Source organism: Phyllobates terribilis, unplaced genomic scaffold, assembly GCF_046119375.1.
Source record: "Phyllobates terribilis strain yellow unplaced genomic scaffold, ASM4611937v1 Scaffold_335__1_contigs__length_2066515, whole genome shotgun sequence".
Taxonomy (NCBI): Eukaryota; Metazoa; Chordata; class Amphibia; order Anura; family Dendrobatidae; genus Phyllobates; species Phyllobates terribilis.
Window position 1 is genome coordinate 1,045,943 of NW_027363095.1, and position 24,220 is coordinate 1,070,162.

The 24,220-nt window shown below is 42.9% G+C and overlaps 1 protein-coding gene across 1 annotated transcript in view; it reads left to right on the plus strand.

Moving 5' to 3' along the window:
- The window catches only part of LOC141221830 (gastrula zinc finger protein XlCGF66.1-like), a 344,164-nt gene extending 340,567 nt beyond the window's left edge, over positions 1-3,597 (plus strand). Inside the window, exon 7 of the mRNA XM_073666597.1 lies at positions 3,476-3,597. Within this exon, the coding sequence (XP_073522698.1) occupies positions 3,476-3,597 (122 nt within the window). The remainder of the gene's footprint in view (positions 1-3,475) is intronic.
- Positions 3,598-24,220: the final 20,623 nt, after the last annotated feature.

The window sequence follows — 24,220 nt, forward strand, 5'->3', positions numbered from 1 at the left end:
AAATAAATGCAGAATTATATTTCTTAATACTGCAGTATCAGATCCTGTCTTGAATTTAACCCCTGTGGTATCCAATGTGAAAATCCACAGGGACTCCCGGTTCAGAAGTTTGCACTTATGATCCCCCCCTCGTGTGGATCTATATACCTTCTCTATCTCCATATATTTAAAGAATGAGGTGTCACCTTTATGAACTCTCGCAAAATGCCTCGATACTGCTGATGTATTTATGGCTTCCAAATTAATCGCATCAGAAAGATGTATTCTGATACGGACTTTCAGCGCACCTGTGGTATAACCCACATAGTGGACCTTACACAAGGTGCATTCTATAAGGTATATAACCCCTGATGAATTACAATTGAGGAAATCATGAATTTTATATTCTCTATCATTACTTAAGGACATAAAACTATCTGTTTTAACCGCATGTAGACACGCTTTGCACGATTGGCTCCACCTCTGAAGAAACCTTTTGTGCTGAGCCAATTTGGTTGTACAGTATTAGTCTCACTGGTGTATAAGCTAGGAGAAAGGATGGTTCCCAGAGCGGGCGCTTTCCTGGCTACAAAGCGGATGGCATTAGAAAGTAGGTTTTTTAGTTTCTTGTTCTGATATATAATAGGGTTATACTTTTTAATTCTAGATGTAATTTTATTATACTGAGGACTATAGGTGGTAGAAAACGTTACCCTAGTATCCAATGTGTTAATGTTATTTTTCTGTTTATTTCGGAGTATATCTTTCCGATTTATATTGGAGACAATTCTACTCGCTTTTCTTAAAGACCACCCGGGATAGCACCTATTGGATAGTCTGTTACACATGTTTTCTGATTCCTTCTGAAAAGTGATGTTATCTGAACAATTTCGTATTGCTCGTATTAGCTCACCGTAAGGGATATTTCTCTTAATATGTGGCGGATGACAACATTTAGCTGATAGAATAGAATTTGAGGCTGTAGATTTTCTGTGGGGATTAATTTTGACCAATTCTTTCTCCTTGGTAGCCTCAAGTTCGAGATCCAAAAAAGTAATTTTGGATGAATGGTAGAACTAAGTGAATTTAAGATTAAAATTATTGCAGTTGATGTACTGTACAAATTGTACCACCTCCTCCTGTGTGCCCCCCACACCAGGAGGAGGTCATCAATAAATCTACCGTACCACACAATGTGTCCACTATATGTGTTATCATTATGGTAAATGAAAAGCTCCTGCCACCTACACATCACTATGTTCACTAGCGAAGGAGAAAATTTACTGCCCATGCTAACTCCTCTTTTCTGTAAAAAAAAAACTTTTATCAAAGCTAAAATAATTACGCTCTAAGAGGAACTGTACTGCTATGACCAGAAATTCTTTTATTTCTATAGTGTACGAACTGTATGTGTCAAGGTGGTAGGTTAAACATGCTAAAGCAATATGGTGTGGAATTGAGGGGGTATAATGCCACCACATCACAGGACAATCATCCAAAGTTTTTTGGCCATTCAAATTTATCAAAAATGGTCACTATGAATTTTGAATCCCTAATGTAACTCGGAGTTTCCTGAACCAAAGGCTGTAGGTAAAAATCCATCCAGGCACTTAATTTTTCACCATGGGAACCAATCTCCACCGCTATGGGTCTTAACCCCTTTACAGCCCAGGGCGTACTAATACGTACAGTACAGACCAAAAGTTTGGACACACCTTCTCATTTAAAGATTTTTCTGTATTTTCATGACTATGAAAATTGTACATTCACACTGAAGGCATCAAAACTATGAATTAACACATGTGGAATTATATACTTAACAAAAAAGTGTGAAACAACTGAAAATATGTCTTATATTCTAGGCTCTTCAAAGTAGCCACCTTTTGCTTTGATGACTGCTTTGCACACTCTTGGCATTCTCTTGATGAGCTTTAAGAGGTAGTCACCGGTCATCACAATATGGCCCCTTCACCTGTCTAGTAATGTAAGATCAGATCCGTCCTTCTCTTTACAACCTCCGGTACGATGGATTTACCCTTAGAGTCCAGGAAGCTTCACGTTCAGCAATGCTCCTCTGCCATCTTCCCTCCACCTGAACTATTTACCCTTTCAATGCCACAAAACTGAAAGTTCTTTCAGTCACCATTGTGCTCTCTTAGGAATGTTGGAGGGGTTAATGGCCACGGGATTAGTGGGGTCTCCTATGTGCTCATTAATTCTCTGCCTTATTTACAGGAGGAGCAGCCGACATATCTGACATTACATCCCAGACACTGAATACAATATACTACAAATTCTCTGCTGCAGGTGATACATTGTGTAATGAAATGTTTTATTTAATGTGATTAAATCTATTTCTTGTGTTCGGCATATTTACATGGTGGACATTTATCAATGCCGCATCTGTGAAACCCCAGAGATGTAAGCCAGGTTCTCGTTATGTGTTTCTCTTCCGATTAAACCAGGAGACAGGAGTTGTGAAAGGGTCGGGGCCGAGAACAAACAACCATCTCATAAAACCATCAGATAACCATCTTGTGAGAAAGGTGTTTAGCTGCAGACTCCGAGGAAGAAACTGCTTGTTGTCTGTGGCCTAAAATATATAGGTTTTATTACTAGATGTATACAAGAAAACAAAATACTGTAATAATAAATCTCCTCATATGTTTCCCCTTATTATCTCCAGTAATTGTATTATTACACAGGATTTTTATGATGTTACATCGGCTCATCATCTTCTCATTCAGATCTCTACAATATCGGATCCTCTCAGTGAAGATCTTCTATATAAGATAATTTTCCTGATTTACCCATCAAAGAGGGATATGGACAGAGACAAGATGGCAGAGAGGATATTCCACCTCACCCTAGAGATCCTCTTCCGGCTTACTGGAGAGGTGAGAGATTCTGATGACGTCACATTACATCATTCTTATCTATGGGAATAACAGATGGACAGAACTGGAGAGGTGAGGACTCTGGAAATGTCTGGAGTGAGATTTATTAATGTGTCTCTCCATAACCAGGATTACACAGTAGTGAAGAAGACCTCTAGTGAGCGCTGTCAGGACCCTGTGTCTGAGGGATGGGGAAGACCCCTGAGCCCAATCACAGAGCCTCCACCTCACCCCCTCATACATGAGGACATCAATGACCACAAGATCCTAGAACTCGCCTACAAGATGATTGAGCTGCTGACTGGAGAGGTGACACTGCTGGGAATGCTGGGACATTATACAGTAACGCTATGAAGGGATCGGGGGGATGACGATATCATTGTATGTGTCAGGTTCCTATAAGGTATCAGGATGTCGCTGTCTATTTCTCCATGGAGGAGTGGGAGTATTTAGAAGGACACAAAGATGTGTACAAGGACGTCATGATGGAGGTTCCCCAGCCCCTCACATCACCAGGTAATAGACAGGACTAAATACACACGGCCTATAATTATCTGTATATAAAGAATGAATTCAGTCCCTCTATGTGTTTCCTCTAGATCTATCCAGTAAGAGGACAACACCAGAGAGATGTCCCCATCCTCTTCTTCCACATGACTGTAAACAAGAAGATCCCAATGCTCCTCAGGATCATCAGGTAGATGGAGAGAAGGTGTCATGAGATCTCCCCTATGTAGCGTCGGCGTCCCTGCCTCCTGCTAGGCAGGGACGCTGTTCCCCTCACCTCTCCACTCCGTGCCCGGCGTCCTCCTCCCGCTCTGCTGGCAGCGCGCGCTGCTTCCCGGCCACTGTGCTTAGGGTGCGTGCGCACGCGCTCCCCCTCTCTTAAAGGGGCCGCGCGCGCCGTCCTAAGGAGTCCCCGGCCAATGGCCGGAGGACCTCATCATATATAAGGCACCTCCTCCGAAATGGAGGTGCCCGAGCAATGTTGTTGCAAAGCCTTCACTCTGCTTCAGCCCTCAGGTCCCGTTACCAGTCACCTGCCAGATTCCTGCTTGATACCTGCCTGATATCCGTTTACCTGCTTGCAAGCCTGCGGTCCGACGGTCTGCCTTCCGACACCTGTCAGTCTGTCTATGGACCAGCCTGCCCGCTCACCTGGGAGCGCTCACCTGCTACCTGCCTGCTAGCCTTCCTGGAGGCTCTGCCGTCACTTGCCGTGACCACCTGCCTGTCCAGAGACTCTTGCCTGCTCACCTGGGAGCGCTCACCTGCTACCTGTCTGCTAGCCTACCTGGAGGCTCTGCTGTCACTTGCCGTGACCACCTGCCTGTCCAGAGACTCTTGCCTGCTCACCTGGGAGCGCTCACCTGCTACCTGTCTGCTAGCCTACCTGGAGGCTCTGCTGTCACTTGCCGTGACCACCTGCCTGTCCAGAGACTCTTGCCTGCTCACCTGGGAGCGCTCACCTGCTACCTGTCTGCTAGCCTACCTGGAGGCTCTGCTGTCACTTGCCGTGACCACCTGCCTGTCCAGAGACTCTCGCCCGCTCACCAGGGAGCGCTCACCAGCCACCTGCCTGCTGTCCTTCTACCCAGAGACTGTCCCTGTCACTTGCCGTGAGTACCCGTCCTTCTACTCAGAGACTGTCCCTGTCACTTGCCGTGACTACCTGCCCTTCTACCCAGAGACTGTCCCTGTCACTTGCCGTGACTACCTGCCCTTCTACCCAGAGACTGTCCCTGTCACTTGCCGTGACTACCTGCCCGTCTTCCCCGGGAGCCACCCGCTTCCTTACAAGGACCGCCCCCTTGTATTGTTGCTCAGAGGCTCCGCCTCCCAGACCCGTTACACCCTATGATGCGTAGACGGCTGTGAAGGTCTTGTGTTGAGTCTTGTTTTATCCACCAGTATTGTATGTTTTATACTTGTGTACTGAGGACGGTGGAGATGGCAGGATTAGAGCTGATCATAGATGGGACTTCTCATCTGTCTGTGACTTTTACAATATTTGTTTCAGGGTGAAGATCCGACCCATATTAATACTATAGAGGCATATGTGAGGGGTGATGAGTGGTGTAAAGAGGAGATTCCTACATATGACTACCCAGGTGAGTAGTAACCACTAAATGCAGAGAAGTCACAGATTCTTCTCAATCACCGGCTGTGGCTGCTTTATCAGTGGTGTAGTCCGGCTGTATCACAATTGTGTGATCACCATTTTGCCGCTAGATCACAACATTCTCCTCGACCCAAAACAAAACTGTTCAAATGACTTTGGGCATTAAAAGTCCTTTCTGTGCCACTGAATGTGCTCATATGGTCCCTACAAGACCAGGTCCAGTCTTTTTGACCAAACTTTGCTTTTATAATCGACAATATCAAATGTGCAGTGAGGCCAAGTGTGAATTTCTGTACAATAACAACAGAGTTTGCCTTTATCCTCACTTTTCAATTTATTTTAAAACCAACTAACTTCAAACAAGATTGCGATAAACTACATAAAAAACATTACACCTGTGCCATGATATATCTCTAAGCTAAATTTAAGACACCTCAGTTCTGCACTATTATAAAAAGTTCTCTTTGAACGTCTAATATTTCATCTTGAAACTCATCTGACAGAAAATATTGTCCCTTACGATAGTTTAGATTGCCAAGAGCCACCGAGCCCCATACTCTAATTACCCCAGAGAGGTTTCACCACTAGTTACTCACTTCTTACTGATGGAGACTGTTGAGTTTGATCATTTCAGTAGATGTTACTGTCTATACTTACAGTTTTTGACTACAGTGGTTAGTTCCCAAAATACTCTGATTAATCCACTTCCCGCAGCCAGTTTTCTGTTCCTAATTAGGCCCCATTTTTTAAATCTGACGTGTGTCACATTAAATGGTGATATCTTTGGAATTCTTCACAAAGGATAATAAGATACAGATGGACCTTACAAATTATTTTCCACCTTCCACCAACAATACCCTATATACGGTTATATCCTACTATCTGGTCACATGGCAGAGTTAACCCTCCGTCAGGGGCAATTGATCTGACAGGCGCAGCTCACTTAGTTTCATTTCTCTATTTTCAGTGGTTTGTCTGGTTAGTAAACATTTTTTTTCCACCTGATTATGTGTATTCTCATTTATTACATTCCTATTAAGGTAACTGATCACTTTTAGAGCATTGAAAGTTAAAAAAAAGGAAAATATAGTCAATTTTCTAGCCTGTGCCTGACAGGCGCAATGCCCCTAAACTCGTTATGAAACATATTGCCCCTGACGGAGGGTTAAGAAGGGAAGAAGCGCCATTTATCTATTTGAATGCAGATTTTGCTGGAATATATTTCAGATACAATGTATTGGGGGCGCTGTTCATGGTCACCTGACAGCTCAAAAGATGGTCACCATGAACAGGCTTGGCGCGATCTACTCCGTTTTCTCCGTATCTGGACTTACACAGAGACCCCTAGGCTTGGGCCACGGTGTTACCTGCTATTCGGTGGAGTGAGATGGGAAGAAGAATAGTCAGGTAGCCGGGTCAGAACCAGGAGGGCAGAGAACATACAAAATCAGAAGACACAAGAGTAGTCAGTAAACGGGCCGGGGTCACAACAGGAAACAAATACACAAGCCGGGAGCTGAGCACAGAGGACTGAACCAGAAGAGAACAAGGCTGTATCTGGCAGCTTCCGGCAATATGCTTCCAGCTTTATTAGGGTGCGGTGCTTTCCAAATGGCTGATGTAGGGAGCAGATTACTTCAGTTGGACAGTACACACACCCATACTGCCAGACTGGATGGTACTACAGGTCCCAGGCAACCTAATCTTAGTGGCTGGACAGGGCCTGGGCCGCCCAGAGCTTCTGGTTCTGATGTCTCCTCCATCACCAGCGCTGCCTGCAGGATGAATAAGATGGCACCTGGTGACAGAAGCAGACCTCGCAGGAGCAGAACCCAAAGGAGATGGGACCCACCATTTGCAGAAGCCATAATATGACAAAAGGCTGAAAACTAGAGCAGTAGAAATCCCCATAAAGTGACTCCATTTTAGAAATTATAACCCTGAATGAATTACTCTTTAGAAGTAGGGAATATTTTGACTCCACAGCCTCTTTCCAGAAATTAGCACGCAGTGGATGTTATAGAGTGAAAATTGCACATTGGCCATTTTGTTACCCAACACATAGTGCCCAGATTGTGCTCCAGGAGACACACTCTGTAAATTAAATGGGTTCTTCTCACTATAGTAATGCCAAATACATGGATGCTAAATGTGGTTTGGACACACTGCAAGGCTCTGAAGTGAGGGGGAGATTTGACTTTGGGAGAGCAGATATTGCTTAATTGGTTTATGGAAGCCATGTTGCTCTTCAAGAGCCTTTGAGACACTAATAATGTGGAAACCTCCGTTTTTCCACTGACAGATGATGGACCTGAGTGGGGGCTTGTTCTTTGCGGAATGAGTGGAAGTTTTTATTGGTATTATTTTTCCCAACATAACAGGTTCATCCTATGAGGTTTTCTATTAGATTGTGAACTGTCATTGTCTTGCTGAATAATTCATATTTTTACAGAGCGTTTAAGTAGAAATGTTAAAGAATATAAAATTCAAGGATATTTTATTGAAACATAATAATTGATTTTTATCATAGCAGATGACTGTACCAGGAGATCAGAGGGACAGCTGACATCTTCAATTTTTAAATCAGATGATCTTGAGATCCCACAGGATACAATTGAAGTGAATGCCATTACTCCAGATATACCATCATCCCTACACAGCAAAGATCTGTCATCTGATCATTTGAAACAGGTCCTGTCTTCTGATTCATTACCGACTACTAAGGAAAATCATAGTCACAAAATAAGCATTAAAAAACGAACTGCTCCTAAAGCAAAGACGCCATTTTCACGTTCAGAATGTGGTAATAGTTTTCCCCACGAAAAGTTTTTTCCTATACATCAAAAAATTAATACGACAGAGAACAGATTTTCTTGTTCCAAGTGTGGGAAATATTTTAGCAGAAAATCAAATCTTGTTATTCACCAGAGAACACACACAGGGGAGAAGCCTTTTTCCTGTTCAGAATGTGGGAAATGTTTTAGCCATAAAAAGAGTCTTAAGAGCCACCAGAGAACCCACACAAGGGAGAAGCCTTTCTCATGTTCACAATGTGGAAAATGTTTTCCACATATGACTAGTTTTGTCAGACATCAGAGAATTCACACAGGGGAGAAGCCTTTTTCATGTTCAGAATGTGGGAAATGCTTTCCACACATGACTAGTTTTATCAAACATCAGATAATTCACACAGGGGTGAAGCCTTTTTCATGTTCAGAATGTGGAAAATGTTTTACACAGATATCAACTTTTATCAGACATCAGAGAACTCACACAGGGGAGAAGCCTTTCTCATGCTCAGAATGTGGAAAATGTTTTACACACATGACTAGTTTTATCAGACATCAGAGAATTCACACAGGGGAGAAGCCTTTTTCATGTTCAGAATGTGGAAAATGTTTTCCACACATGACTAATTTTATCAGACATCAGAGAATTCACACAGGGGAGAAGCCTTTTTCATGTTCAGAATGTGGGAAATATTTTAACCAGAAATCATCTGTTGTTATACACCAGAGAACTCACACAAGGGAGAAGCCTTTTTCTTGTTCAGAATGTGGGAAATGTTTTACACAGTTATCAACTTTTATCAGACATCAGAGAACTCACACAGGGGAGAAACCTTTCTCATGTTCAGAATATGGGAAATGTTTTAACCAGAAATCAGCTGTTGTTATACACCAGAGAACTCACACAAGGGAGAAGCCTTTTTCATGTTCAGAATGTGGAAAATGTTTTCCACACATGACTAGTTTTATCAGACATCAGAGAACTGACACAGGGGAGACGCCTTTTTCATGTTCAGAAAGTGGGAAATGTTTTGTGAAGAAATCATCTCTTCTTAGTCACCAGAGCAGTCACACAGGGTAGAAGCTTTTTTTATATTCTTAATTTGGGAAATGTTTTTCTTGAAAATAAACTCTTAATAAACTTTAGAGAAGTCACACAGGGGAGAAGCCTTTTCCATGTCCAGAATGTTGGAAATGTTTTAACTGAAAATTGTACAATCTTAAAGAGGTTGTTCACTACTAGGACAACCCGTGTCATTCCTCATGTTTGGCCTGGTTAAAATAAAAACACTCATACTCAGCTCCCATGCCAGCGCCGTTCCAGCGGTGTCGGGACTCACATTACCGGGGTTGTTACATCACATGAGCCCTGCGCCCAGTCAATGCTGACTTCACTATCACCTGTCACCACCTTCGGACATATTGAACATCAACAGGGAGCCAGGGCTGCAGCTGCTCTCAGATTTCCTCATGTTAGATTTTTCTGAAGGTGGAGACAGTGATTCCAGCACTTACTGGGCTCAGACGACGTAACAACCTCACATGAGCCCCGGGAACGCACGTGCCGACACCGCTAGAATGGCGCCGGCATCGGAGGTTTGATACAAATCTTACAGACTGTTTGATAAAGAAAATATAACATATAATAAAACATCACATTTACAGGATTTAAAAAAACACCCTCAACCTTCCCCTCCAGAACCCCCCCTTTTCATCCCTTACCCATCTGATTTTGCATAAGACTATCGTCCCTCCTTGACGTAGAAATACTAAATGTATCATGAATTGCACAACATTCTATCCGTCCTATTATGTTGCTATTAAAGAACTAGCATATCAAATATTATGTCTCTGACCAACTCATCCAACGCCACACTTGAGCATTTAACCCAATCCCCCCACTGTTTCCCAAATTTAGCTGTGGCCCCTTTTTATATAGACCCGTTTTTCCATTAGAATAGTACTGTTTAAAGCTCCACTACTTCTTCTATTAAGGGAGCATTGCTTGCCAACCAATGCCTATGTATAGTCTTTCTAGTATGATATAGAATCTTGGCTATTGGCAATTGTATAGGAGGCAAATCCCTATCCTCCTCCACATACCCAGCACACATACCTTGGGAGCTAGAACATATGGACGAAATCTGCCCCTTCCTCCCCTCCATGGACACCGATCATCTGCTCTAATGCCCATTCTAAACAGTGTTCTAGGAGTTCTATAGGCTCTGTGTAAAAGAAATAATTGAGATCTTCTTTGGGTCCAATTTATAGATAATTTTCCTGGTGACTCCAGGCTTTCCTCCCACTCCTCCTTAGTGACTAATCTCACATCCCTCTCCCATTTAGGTTTAATTGTAGCCATAAGATCTCCCACAAGCTTTAATAGCAGAGAATTATACATCAGAGAGATAAGACCTCTCATGTTCTTTGCATTTATTACCGAGTCCAGTATCCCATTAAGAAAAATGGTCAAATCTGAGAGACTCCTGAGCCCTAACGGCGTGCGGCAATTGTAAATATCTGAAAAATTCAGAATTATCCCAATTAAAAGTTTGCTTTAAATATTCGGATGAGCAAAAGTGCCCTTCCACGTATAATTGGTGTAGATATTTATTGAGTACACATCCATTCTCAACCATTTCTTGCAGGGCCACCAAATTTTATGCATAAGAGTTAGAGTTGGAAAACCTCTCAAATCACCCTTGAACTTTTTCATCTCTAGGATATCTACAAAATTGTAACAAATGCGGTAGCATAGCTACTGGGGGGGAGAGGATGCGTCGCTCCTGGTTCCTTGCTCAGACAGGCCCACCCGGAGAAACTGCTACTCTAAACTATCACTGTGTGCAGTGCGCCGATCTGGTTAAACTCTGCAGTGGAGCAGGGACACATGATCTCTCTGCACTTCCGCTTCACATTCTGTAGACTGCAGGTCGATTTAACGATTAATCCTGTGGTCTACAGAAAAGTAGGGAGATAGGACAAAGCGGATTCTACATGCCCCAGCATGATGATATCACCCTATTGGTCCTCTCATGCCTTGGTCCGGTCTGCCAGCGGACTTTCGGGAACCATGGTTGAGTATAAGATGTTTCTTTTTATTTTAATAGCGCTCAAGGGGGGACTACTGGGGGCCATCCACACAGTGTGAGGCAACTACTGGAGCCATCATACATTGTGGGGGGAAGACTGAGCTCCAGCCATACAGTGTAAGGGGCTACTGGACTACTGGGGGCCATCCATGCGCTGTGTGGAAAGACTGGGGGCCATCCATAGTGTAGGGGGACTAATGAACTACAGGGAGCTATCCATACAGTGAGGGGGACTACTTGAGGCCATCCACACAGTGTAGGAGGAAACTGGGGGCCATCCATACAGTGTGGAGGGAATACTGGGGACCACTTACAGTGTGGGGGAACTACTGGGGGCCATTATACAGTGTGGGGGACTATTGGGGACCATCATACAGTGTAGGGGACTACTGGGGGCCATTTACAGTGTGTAGGGACTACTGGGGGCCATCATACAGTGTAGGAGAACTACTGTGGGGGCCATCATACTGTGTATAGGGAGCGGTGGGCCCAACATGTTGTGTATGTGGGAGCTGTAGGGGCCATAATGCTGTATAGAGGGGAAATATATATGGGGGACTTGGGACATTATTACATTTTAAGTGTGCACTTAAGATGCATAATTAATATAGGGACACTCAGGGTATTGTGAATGCCAAATGTGCCCACTGGAGGCATTATTATTTTCTATGGGAAAAATGTGGGCACTGTTTTCGGGAGCACAGTTTTACCATCTAAGGGCACAAAGGAGGCATTTTACTTTGTAAGAGGCACATTGGTTGGCATTATTATGTGGGCACTAAGAGGATCAGGAATAGGAACACAGCAGCGGTTCAGCATTGGGGTGACAGTGGAATGAGGAGTTTGTGCAGGTTGGGAATAGATGGGGACGGTGCTGGAGGTGTGAGAAGTCAGATGTGTCTTAGTTGTAATCTCTGCAGTCATTGCTGGAGAAGTCGTGATATCGGCCCGGACCAGATGGAGAAGACGGGAAAAGTGAATGACTACATCAGAAAGAAAACGTCAGCTGTGAGTTAATTTAATATAACACATATACAGTTGAAACCAGAAGTTTACATACACTATATAAAAAGACACATCTGCATGTTTTTCTCAATATCTGAAATTAAATCAGAATAAACCTTTCCCGTTTCAGGTCAATTAGGATTACAATAATTTTCAATATTTGCCAAATGCCAGGATAATGAGAGAGAGAGAGAATGTTTAAGGCATTTTTATTACTTACTGCAAAGTCAAAAGTTTACATACATTTCATTAGTATTTGGTACCACTGCCCTTAAACTGAATGACTTGGGTCAAACGTTTGAGATATCCTTCCACAAGCTTCTCACAATAGTTGGTTGGAATTTGGGCCCATTCCTCCGGAGAAAACTGGTGTAACTGATCCAGGTTTGTAGGTCGCCTTACTCGCACCTGTCTTTTCAGCTTTGCTCATAAATTTTCAATAGGATTGAGATCAGGGTTTTTGTGATGGCCACTCCAAAACATTGATTTTGTTACCCTTAAGCCACTTTGTTACCATTTTGGCAGTATGCTTCGGGTCATTGTCCATGTGGAAGACCCATCTCCGCCCAAACTTTAACTTCCTGGCTGATGTGTTGAGATATTGTTTCAGTATTGCCACATAATCTTTTTTTCTCATGATGTCATTGTGACAACACAGCTTTTCTTCTTAATTATGCCAGACATACTTTCTGATGGCAAGAGCAATATACCTTTATTTTTATGTTGACTTTTTAACCTGTGATCTTCTGTGGTTGATTAACACAGACTATTGTTTGAATAATCCTGATTGTTGACACTTGAGTTAAGATGATCTACAACTTATTGTCTGCAAATCTTGCAAGATAGGGTGAGCAATACTGTTTGATAATATGCTGATTACATATTATACCAGCTAAAGGGAGTTGTTGATTTGCCGAGCAATAGAGGACAAACTATTCAAGTTGATTAAATGCTCAAACATGAGCTCTTTCCACCTTCATCCCTGACCCTTGACTTGTGAATGATGGCTGCAAGGACAATTGTGATCAATAAAAAGGGGGTCTCTGTCTCTATTCGGTGAGCATGTCAGCAGAGGGGACTTCGGCCCCAGCTGGAGGAATACAGATTGGCTCCATTGACCATTGCTGAACCCTCAGAGACGTCTTAAAGAATCCAGGTTGGGACAAACAGGTCACCTGGCCCCAGATCTCACTGCCCTCGGCTAGTTTCCTAAGCTTGTCATTACCTCCTCTCTTTGGGGGCACGCAAAATGCGGGGTGCCACTAGTGGGGGTAGTCAGCCCTGGAAGCCCCAAAATCGCGACTGTTCTATCCCAGATGGGCCAGTGGAAGGGTGAGGATTCTGTAATTTGCACCATCTTGTGTACTTGCTGGGACTGTTCTATGTGTTTATTGCCCTATTTTGTGGTTCAATAAAGTATTGCCACACTGTTTAACCCTCACCCTGTGTTGTCTGAGTAGTGTTACGCCCACGGAAAACCCCGGGTCTTCAAGGCCATCTATTTTGTGAAGTGCACCAGTCCCTCCTGCAGCAAAACAACCCCACAACATGATGCTTCCACCCCCGTGTTTCACAGTTAGGATGGTGTTTTTAGGCTTACAAGCTTCTCCCTTTTTCCTCCAAATGTACCGATAGTCATTATGCCCAAAAAGTTAAATTTTTAGTTTCATCAGACCACAGGACATGTTTCCAAAAATGAAGGTCTATGTTCCTGTGTGCATTTGCAAACATTAATCTGGCTTTTTTATGTTTCTTTTGGAGTAATGGCTTCTTCCAGGCAGAGTGGCCTTTCAGCCCATGTTGATACACTACTCATTTCACTGTGGATATTGACACAATCTTAACAGCTTCCGCCATCATCTTCACAATGTCTTTTGCTTTTGTCCTTGTGTTGATATGAAAATATCAGAAAAAAGCATGTTCATATCTGGGATGCAGAACCCGTCTCCTTCCTCAGCGGTATAATGGCTGGACATTCCCATCTTTTTTGTACTTACGTATAATTGTTTGCACAGATGAACAAGGCACTTTCAGGTATCTTGAAATTGTACCCAAGGATGAGCCAGACTTGTGCAAGTCCACAATTCTCTTCCTGATATCTTGGCTGATTTCTTTAGACTTTCCCATGATGCTACACAAAGAAGTAGTGTGTTTCAGGTGTGCATTTAAAAACATCAATAGGTGTGTCTCTAATTAACTCAGATGTTGATTAAAAAAAAAAAAAAACTTCCAATCATATGGGCAGTCCAGAATTGTTTAAAGGCATAATGATCTTAGTGTATGTAAACTTTTGACTTTGCAGTAAGTAATAAAAATGCTTTAAAACATTCTCTCTCTCTCATTATTCTGGCATTTGGCAAATATTAAAAATGATGGTAATCCTAATTGACCTAAAATGGGAAAGGTTTATTCTGATTTCATGTCAGATATTGAGTAAAACATGCAGATGTGTCTTTTTATATAGTGTATGTAAACTTTTGGTTTCAAATGTATATATCCAGGGGTGGGTTAACCCCTTAAGCCCCGCGGGTGGCTTGCACGTTAATGACCGGGCCAATTTTTACAATTCTGACCACTGTCACTTTATGAGGTAATTACTCTGGAACGCTTCAACGGATCCCCCTGATTTTGAGACTGTTTTTTCGTGACATATTGTACTTCATGATTGTGGAAAAATTTCTTCGATATCACTTGCGTTTATTTGTGAAAAAAACGGAAATTTGGCAAAAATTTAGAAAATTTTGCAATTTTCAAAATTTGAATTTTTAAGCCCTGAAATCAGAGCGATATGTCACACAAAAGAGTTAATAAATAACATTTCCCACATGTCTACTTTACATCAGCACAATTTTGGAACCAAAATTTTTTTTTGTTAGGGAGCTATAAGGGTTAAAAGTTGACCAGCGATTTCTCATTTTTCCAACAAAATTTATAAAACCATTTTTTTAGGGACCACATCACATTTGAAGTCACTTGGAGAGGTCTTTATGACAGAAAATACCCAAAAGTGACACCATTCTAAAAACTGCACCCCTCAAGGTGCTCAAAACCACATTCAAGAACTTTATTAACCCTTCAGGTGCTTCACAGGAATTTTTTGAATGTGGAAGAAAAAAATGAACATTTAACTTTTTTCACAAAAATGTTACTTTAGACCCAATTTTTTTTATTTTCACAGGGGTAACAAGAAAAAATGGACCCCAAAATTTGTTGTGCAATTTCCCCTGGGCACGCAGATACCCAATATTTGGGGAAGAAACACTGTTTGGGCGCACGGCAGGGCTCGGAAGGGAAGGAGCGCCATTTGACTTTTTGATTGTAAAATTTGCTTGAATAATTAGCGGACGCCATGTTCTGTTTGGAGAGCCCCTGTGTGCCCAAACTTTGGAGCTCCCCCACAAGTGACCCCATTTTGGAAACTAGACCCCCCAAGGCACCTTTATAGATGCATAGTGAGCACTTGGAACCCCCAGGTGCTTCACAAATTGATTCGTAAAAATGAAAAAGTGAAAAAAAAACACTTTTTCATTTTTACGAATCAATTTGTGAAGCACCTAGGGTTTCCAAGTGCTCACTATGCATCTAGATAGGTGCCTTGGGGGGTCTAGTTTCCAAAATGGGGTCACTTGTGGGGGAGCTCCAAAGTTTGGGCACAGAGGGGCTCTCCAAACGCAATGTGGTGTCCGCTAACAATTTGAGCCGATTTTCCATTCAATTTGTTAGCGGATACCATGTTGCATTTAGAGAGTCCCTGTGTGCCCAAACATTGGAGCTCCCCCACAAGTTACCCCATTTTGGAAACTAGACCCCCCAAGGCACCTTTCTAGATGCATAGTGAGCACTTGGAACCCCCAGGTGCTTCACAAATTGATTCGTAAAAATGAAAAAGTGAAAAAAAAACCACTTTTTCATTTTTATGAATCAATTTGTGAAGCACCTGGGGTTCCAAGTGCTCATTATGAATCTAGATAGGTGCCTTGGGGGGTCTGGTTTCCAAAATGGGGTCACTTGTGGGGGAGCTCCAATGTTTGGGCACACAGGGACTCTCCAAATGCAACATGATATCCGCTAACAAATTGTCGGCTCAAATTGTTAGCGGATATCATGTTGCATTTGGAGAGTCCCTGTGTGCCCAAACATTGGAGCTCCCCCACAAGTGACCCCATTTTGGAAACTAGACCCCCCAAGGCACCTTTCTAGATGCATAGTGAGCACTTGGAACCCTAGGTGCTTCACAAATTGATTCATAAAAATGAAAAAGTGGTTTTTTATTCACTTTTTCATTTTTACGAATCAATTTGTGAAGCACCTGGGGGTTCCAAGTGCTCACTATGCATCTAGATAGGTGCCTTGGGGGGTCTAGTTTCCAAAATGGGGTCACTTGTGGGGGAGCTCCAATGTTTGGGCACACAGGGGCTCTCCAAACGCAACATGGCGTCCGCTAACAATTTGAGCCGATTTTCCATTCAATTTGTTAGCGGACACCATGTCGCGTTTGGAGAGCCCGTGATGTGCCTAAACAGAGGAGCTCCCCCACAAGTGTCCCCATTTTGGAAACTATACCCCTCAAGGATTTTATTAAGGTGTATAGTGAACATTTTGAACCCAGAGGTACGGCACAGAATTTGTTTACATTAGGTCATCATATTGAATAAGTTGTCATTATTCTTGAGCGCAAGTGCTCGCTACTTGAGTTTGCATCGGCTACTCAGGTATGCACCATGTACAGCGTGTGCTTGAGTGACATGCTCGAGTCCCTGCTCCGCATGTTTCACGGTTATTAGACACCCAAAAAAAAACATGCGGGGATCGCTCGTGCATGGCAGGCAATCCCCGTAAAGTTTTTTGGCCGCGAAGCATATGGGGCAGAGACTCGAGCATGTCACTCAAATACCCACGATACTCAATGCATACCAGAGCACCCGATGCAAACTCAAGTAGCGAGCACTTGCTCTCAACACTAGTCGCCATATCGTCATCTTTTTTTCTTACTTTTGAAAAAAATCCCAACCCCAGCCCTAACCCTAGCACAACCCTAGCCCTAGCACAACCCTAGCCCTAGCACAACCCTAGCCCCAGCACAACCCTAGCCCCAGCACAACCCTAGCCCCAAACCCAGCCCTAACCCTAGCCCAATCCTAACCAAAGAGTTTATTTTTGACGCCGTTCCTTGTGCGGTATAAGTGATTAGACGACTTTATTCTTCGGGTCGGTGTGATTACAGCAATGCCAGAATCATATGGGGTTTTTATGACTGACAGCTGTCACACACTAAAAGACGCATTTTTTGTAAAATCTAGTTTTTGCATCGCCATATTTTGAGAGCTATAATTTTTCCAGATTTTGGCAGACAGTCATGTGACGGCTCGTTTTTTGCGGGATGACTTGACGTTGTTATTGGTGCCATTTTCAGGCACGTGACATTTTTTGATCGCTTTCTATTCCGATTTTTGGGAGGCAGAATAAACAAAAACCAACAATTCAGGAATTGTTTTTTTTTTTTTTCTTATTCTGTTCCGCGTGTGGTAAAATTGATGAGGTAGCTTTATTCTTCGGGTCAGTACGTTTACAGCGGTACCACATTTGTATCATTTTTCTATGTTTTGGCGCTTATATACAATAAAAGCTATTTTATAGAAAAAAATATTTTTTAGCATTGCTTTATTCTGAGAGCTATAACTTTTTTATTTTTCGGCTGATGGAGCTGTATGGTGGCTTGTTTTTTGTGGGACGAGATGACGTTTTCAGCGGTATCATTTTTATTTATATGCGTCTTTTTGATCGCGTGTTATTCCACTTTTTGTTTGGCGGTATGGTGATAAAGCATTGTTTTTTGCTTCGTTTTTTTTTTTTTTTTTTTACCGTGTTCACTGAAGGGGTTAACTAGTGGGACAGTTTTATAGGTCAGGTTGTTCCGGACGCGGCGATACCAAATATGTGTACTTTTATTGTTTTTTTTTTATTTTTTTTATAATAATATTTATTGATGGGTACATTATATTTTTATTTTTGGTGTATTATTTTTTTTATTTTTTTATAATATTTTTGCACATTTTTTTTTTTTTTTCCACTTTCAGACAGTTTATACACTTTATTACTTTGTCCCACTCTGGGACTTTCACTTTTTTTTTCTGATCGCCTGCATGGCACAGGAATGGAGCACCATCCCTATGCCATGAAGGCTGTCAGAAGTGCACAGTGTGAAGATTGCTTGGAGATGCACTGCGCATGTCCAAGCAATCTTCCTGCTCTCTGGTGACCCGGATGTTGTCATGACGACATCGGGTCGTCATGGCAACACCCGGGAAGCCGCTGCAGACTGCGCTGGAAGCCGGAAGAGGAGGTGAGTATCGCCGATCACCTCCCCTTGCCCCCGCAATGCCGCGATCGATTTCGATAGACTTCGATCGCAGCATAGCGGGGGTTAATGTGCTGGGAGCGATGCAGGACCGCTCCCTGCACATAGTACCGGGTGTCAGCTGTGACAATCAGCTGACACCCGGCGGCGATCGCGCCCGCACAGCCTGTGTGCGCGCGCGATCGCCATGATGTACTAATACGGGTCTGGGTCTTAAGTCCCAGGGCACAGACGCATATTAGTACGTCAGATATTATTAAGGGGTTAAGGATAGCCAGGCCCCGGGCAGTTCAGACTGTGTGGACCCTCGACGGGTCAGGTGACGGGTCATAATATACCTGAAACAGATTATTTCTGAAAAAAAATAGCTGCTGAGTGAAACTATAACCAAAAAAACCATCAATTAATATAAAATTTACCTACAGTTAAAGGATTGTTTAAGCCATAGTATTGAACAGACCAATTGTAATATGTAACAAGTCTCTTTCCAATTGTCAGAAGCTTTTCATATCGATAGTGCAGCACAAACACAGAATATTGTAGAAAACATTTACAGTATCACATTTCCATTACAATAGCAACATCAGTCATTATATCAATAATAAAGTGTCAAATGTATAATGTAAAATAAATCTATATATATTTCATAAAGCTGCCAGGACCATAAACTGTAGAAAGTGTCCTCTCACTAAGCCTAAGCTCAAGCACAGCAGATAGTTTGGGGTTTGTTACTTGTTACATTTTATAGGTTAATTTGACCTTCAACCAAAGGGACTTAGTAGAGATTTGTCTCTGGAAGCGTTACCCTTTTCCCCTGTATGATGCTGACCAATCATAAACTGGAGGCAACATGGAGGGAAAAGAAGAAAACACCCCCAGATTAGGTAAGACCTGACCTTTTCTGTGTAATAGAAGGCTTGTGTTTGAAGCACCACTCCAGGAACTTCGTTTAGTTGCACCATTCCAACACTGAAATAAAAACAAAACACTAGACCGTAGCTTTAACCAGGTCACAAAACTCTCACTAGCGGTGATTACTGTGCAGGGGAGGAGAGCGGAGGTGTGTGATTCCATGTACTGCTCTGTATCTATCCCAGGCTGTGTGGAATAATGTCCTGGGACCTGGGGTAAACGCTGAGCGCTGTATGTGACACGTGCTGATCAGACACTGCAGCTCTCATCTCAGTCCTGTCCTGCTGCTGTGAGACTAGAGCTGTAATGTGCGATCAGCATTTATCCCAGGTACCGGGAAGTTATTCCCCAAAGCCTGGGACGGATGCGGAGCAGTATATGGAATCTCACATCTCTGCATAGTAATCGCTGGAAGTGAGATTTTTTTTTAACTAGTTAGACGTGTATTATATCAGATACAGAGAAAGCCAGTTCTGATATTCTCTGGGGGTGTGTTCCTTATTCTCTGCCTGACACCTCTTGCATATTATTGGACAACGTCATACAGGGGAAAAGTAAATGCCCCCTTAGTTGAAAGGGAATTTGGCGTAAAGTTTACAAGTTAATATCTCTGCAATGGAGATGAGAAATAAAAGAAACCATGTTTTATTCATATCTTCAGCCACTTGAATGTAAAGTAACTAGTTCCTCTTTAAAGGGAATCGTTTAATAATATGAACCTGGCCCAAACCACATATATAGGCATGCAGGTCCTTGAAACCTAAATCCAATGACACCTTTATATCTTTTATCTGTTGCAGCATATGTAGGGACCTCAGGGTAGTAGTTATGGCGAGGGGCTGATGTGTTCCCATACCCTGGTCCCCTGACAAAGATAAATGTCCCAAATCTCCTGTGTTGTGTGTGTGGTGCAGAACACTCACGTTTTGATTGCAGCTCTCTGTTGTCTTCGGTTCTTTCACCTCAGGAACCGCCGCACACACATTTAGGGACTTCCATTCCATTTTATAAAAAAGAACTTTACTAGAACACTTGCAAACATCTTCACAGAGCATACAGCATTGATCACATACTATTCCAGGGTTACCGTTTGATACACCGCACGTATTGATGTTCACTGTCCGTTTGTCCTGAGCTGTCCCTTCCATAGCGGACGTTCGTGGTCTATGAGACCCTCGCAGTTTTAAGAATCCCGTACTGTCTATTTCCCATCTGACTTCCCCTTCAATGAAGGCTTTTGGACAAACACCTCACTGTGAATCCTGTGGACCGTAGGTCCCGAACGTTCGGAAATGTCTGGTTCAGAATATCTGAATACGGGTCCTTTTCTGCTGGACAGATCGTGCCAACGGTGCCCCCTGGACCACCAACTGTAATCTCCTTACATCTCTCTCACTTCCTCTAGAACTCTCTGCAACCAGGAAACATCTCCATGCTTCACTGAATCTGCTCCTCCCACACTGAGCAGCTCCCAAACCCCTTAACCCTTTCCTAACCTGCAACTATATCTGCTTTAAACTATAGTGCCCCCCTTAGCCTACTCTAATACCCTATCTGCACTAACCTATACTGACCCTATAACTAACACATCAGGCAATTGATAATAACACATGTTCACATTCCAAACAGGATATAGCGTTATGTGCACACATACAGACAAGGTGCATGACCAGGTCCTGGTCACCCTCTTACAGTTCATCCCTCCTTAATCATGGTCGTCCCGACCATGAGAGCACCTGTAAAAAAAACCTAATGCACATTTAAAACATTCAACACATACGTTTATATTAAAATACACGATAGATTAATTCACTTTTTCTTGTTGGTCAATCTTGACCTCGGTCCCACTCAATTGGGACCCTGGAACACAGAGTTCAAGTTCTTTTGGATATGAGTCAGTCGGACCCTGGTCCCCTTGCTCCTGGGACCCCCCCCAAAAAATTTTTGTCCACCACAGGCCCGCTGGCCAACAAATCCTGCTCCGACAGTCCTGGAGCAGTGACCCGGCACGATCCTCGGGTCGTCCTGACAGTTTCTCCCCCTTCCTCCTTTTACTGAGTACGGTCCCTTTAAGAACCAGGTGCTGCTCAATAGCTCTTATGCAAGAGCACCATCCTTAATTCAGTCCCGTAATCCAGCAGGGGAATGCGCAAACGTGCGCAACAAAACTTGGAGGGGGGGAGAAACATACAACAAAAAAACAAAATTATCTTCTGGCCGTCCGGCCAGCACCAACTCTTCCTGGTGCTATCAGGGCTGCTTGCCCTTTAAGAGACGCGGAACAGTCTCTATTGGTGACCACATCCTTGGCCACCTCCGATCATCACCGGGCTGAACAGGGGCTCCTGCCCCTAGGAATGCAGAACAGTTCCCTCTTACACCCTCTTACACATACTCAAGAAATCGGTTTTGTAACTGGGCAATATGATAACTAGTGGGTGACTGGTCTGGTGGGCGTTGTTTTTCTTAGACTAATTGTTGCACAGTCCCACTAATCATGTTACCATGCCCTGTGGGTTTGAGTGACATTATTTGCAAGAGCGGTGCCACCAACAGCTCTTTGTAAATTTCGGCATCTCTGATATTGCACAGTAAGCCAGGTGTGCACCTTGGCTTCATGGGAACACTGAGCATGCCGGGTATGCAGCACGGACGCAGGACACAGCCAGCTGTGGAATTTGCAGAGAACCGTCTGTGAAGGCTGGCTGTGTTCTGTCATCATTGCCTGCAGTTAATACACTGTGCCCTGATAAAGTTGGGGTGCAAAGAGCCAGTGCTAACAACATTCTTGTAAATAATGTGACTCATGCTCAAAGGGGGAATAACGTGATTAGTGGGACAATTAGTCTGGGGAAAACAAAGCCCCCACAACTAGTCCCCCACTACTTAGCAAATTGCAAGTCCTGTTATAAAGCTGATTTTATGCATAGGCAGCAATTAAAAGCCTTGTAAGAAGGGTATAAAGGGATCAATAAATAAGTGGTTACAGATTGGAGATCCTGACCAGTTCCCTTTAACCCCTTTACAACCCAAGGTGGTTTGCACGTTAATGACCAGGCTAATTTTTACAATTCTGACCACTGTCACTTTATGAGGTAATTACTCTGGAACGCTTCAACGGATCCCCCTGATTCTGAGATTGTTTTTTTTAGAGACATATTGTACTTCATGATTGTGGTAAAATTTCTTCGATATCACTTGCGTTTATTTGTGAAAAAAAAACTGAAATTTGGCGAAAATTTTGAAAATTTTGCAATTTTCAAACTTTGAATTCTTATGCCCTTAAATCAGAGAGATATGTCACACAAAATAGTTAATAAATAACATTTCCCACATGTCTACTTTACATCAGCACAATTTTGGAACCAACATTTTTTTTATTAGGGAGCTATAAGGGTTAAAAGTTGACCAGCGATTTCTCATTTTTCCAACAAAATTTACAAAACAATTTTTTTAGGGGCCACATCACATTTGAAATCACTTTGAGGGGGTCTTTATGACAGAAAATACCCAAAAGTGACACCATTCTAAAAACTGCACCCCTCAAGATGCTCAAAACCACATTCAATAACTTTATTAACCCTTCAGGTGCTTCACAGCAATTTTTGGAATATGGAAAAATTAACATTTAACTTGTTTCACAAAAATGTTACTTTAGACCCAATTTTTTTTATTTTCGCAGGGGTAACAGGAAGAAATGGACCCCAAAATTTGTTGTGAAATTTCCTCTGAGCACGCAGATACCCCATATGTGGGGAAAAACCACAGTTTAGGCGCACGGCAGGGTTCGGAAGGGAAGGAGCGCCATTTTACTTTTTGAATGTAAAATTTGCTGGAATAATTAGCCGACGCCATGTTGCATTTTTTGGAGCCCCTGATTTGCATAAACAGTGAAAAACCCCCATAAGTGACACCATTTTGGAAACGAGACCCCTCAGCGAACTTATCTAGATGTGCGGTGAGCACCTTGAAACCCCAAGTGCTTCACAGAAGTTTATAACATTGAGCCATAAAAATAAAATTTTCACATTTTTCCAACAAAAATGTTTTTCAGCCCCCAATTTTGCATTTTCATAAGGGTAACAGGAGAAAAATTGCACCATGCAATTTGTTGTTCAATTTCTCCTGAGTAAGCAGATTCCCCATATGTGGGGGAAAACCACTGTTTGGGCGTACGGCAGGGTTCGGAAGGGAAGGAGCGCCATTTGACTTTTTGATTGTAAAATTTGATTGAATAATTAGCGGACGCCATGTTGCATTTGGAGAGCCCCTGATGTTCCTAAACAGTAGAAACCCCCCACAAGTGACACCATTTTGGAAACTAGACCCCTCAGGGAACTTATCTAGATGTGTGGTGAGCACCTTGAACCCCCAAGTCCTTTACAGAAGTTTATAACATGGAGCCATGAAAATAAAAAAATCTAACTTTTTCCACAAAAATGATGTTTTAGCCCCAATTTTTTTATTTTCACAAGGGTAAGAGGAGAAAATGGACCCCAAAAACTTTTGTGCAATGTCTCCTGAGTATGCCAATACCCCATATGTGGGGAAAATATAGTGTTTGGGCGCACGGCAGAGTTCAGAAGGGAAGGAGCACTGTGTGACATTTTGAACGCAAAATTGGCTGGAATTGAGAGCGAACGCCATGTCACGTTTGGAGAGCCCCTGATGTGCCTAAATAGTGTAAACCTCCCACAAATGGCAGCATTTTGGAATCTACACCCCTCAAGGATTTTATCAAAGGGTATAGTGAACATTTTGAACCCAGAGGTACAACACAGAATTTGATAACATTAGGTCATCATATTGAATAAGTTGTCAATAGTCTTGAGCGCAAGTGCTCGCTACTTGAGTTTGCATCGGGTACTCGGGTATGCACCATGTATCGCGTGTGCTCGAGTGATATGCTGGAGTCCCTGCCCGCATGTTTCACAATTATTAGACACCCCCAAAAAACATGCGGGGATCACTCGTGCATGGCAGGCAATCCCCGCAAGGTTTTTTTGGCCGCAAAGCATATGGGGTGGAGACTCGAGCATGTCACTCGAGCACCCGCGATAGTGCAT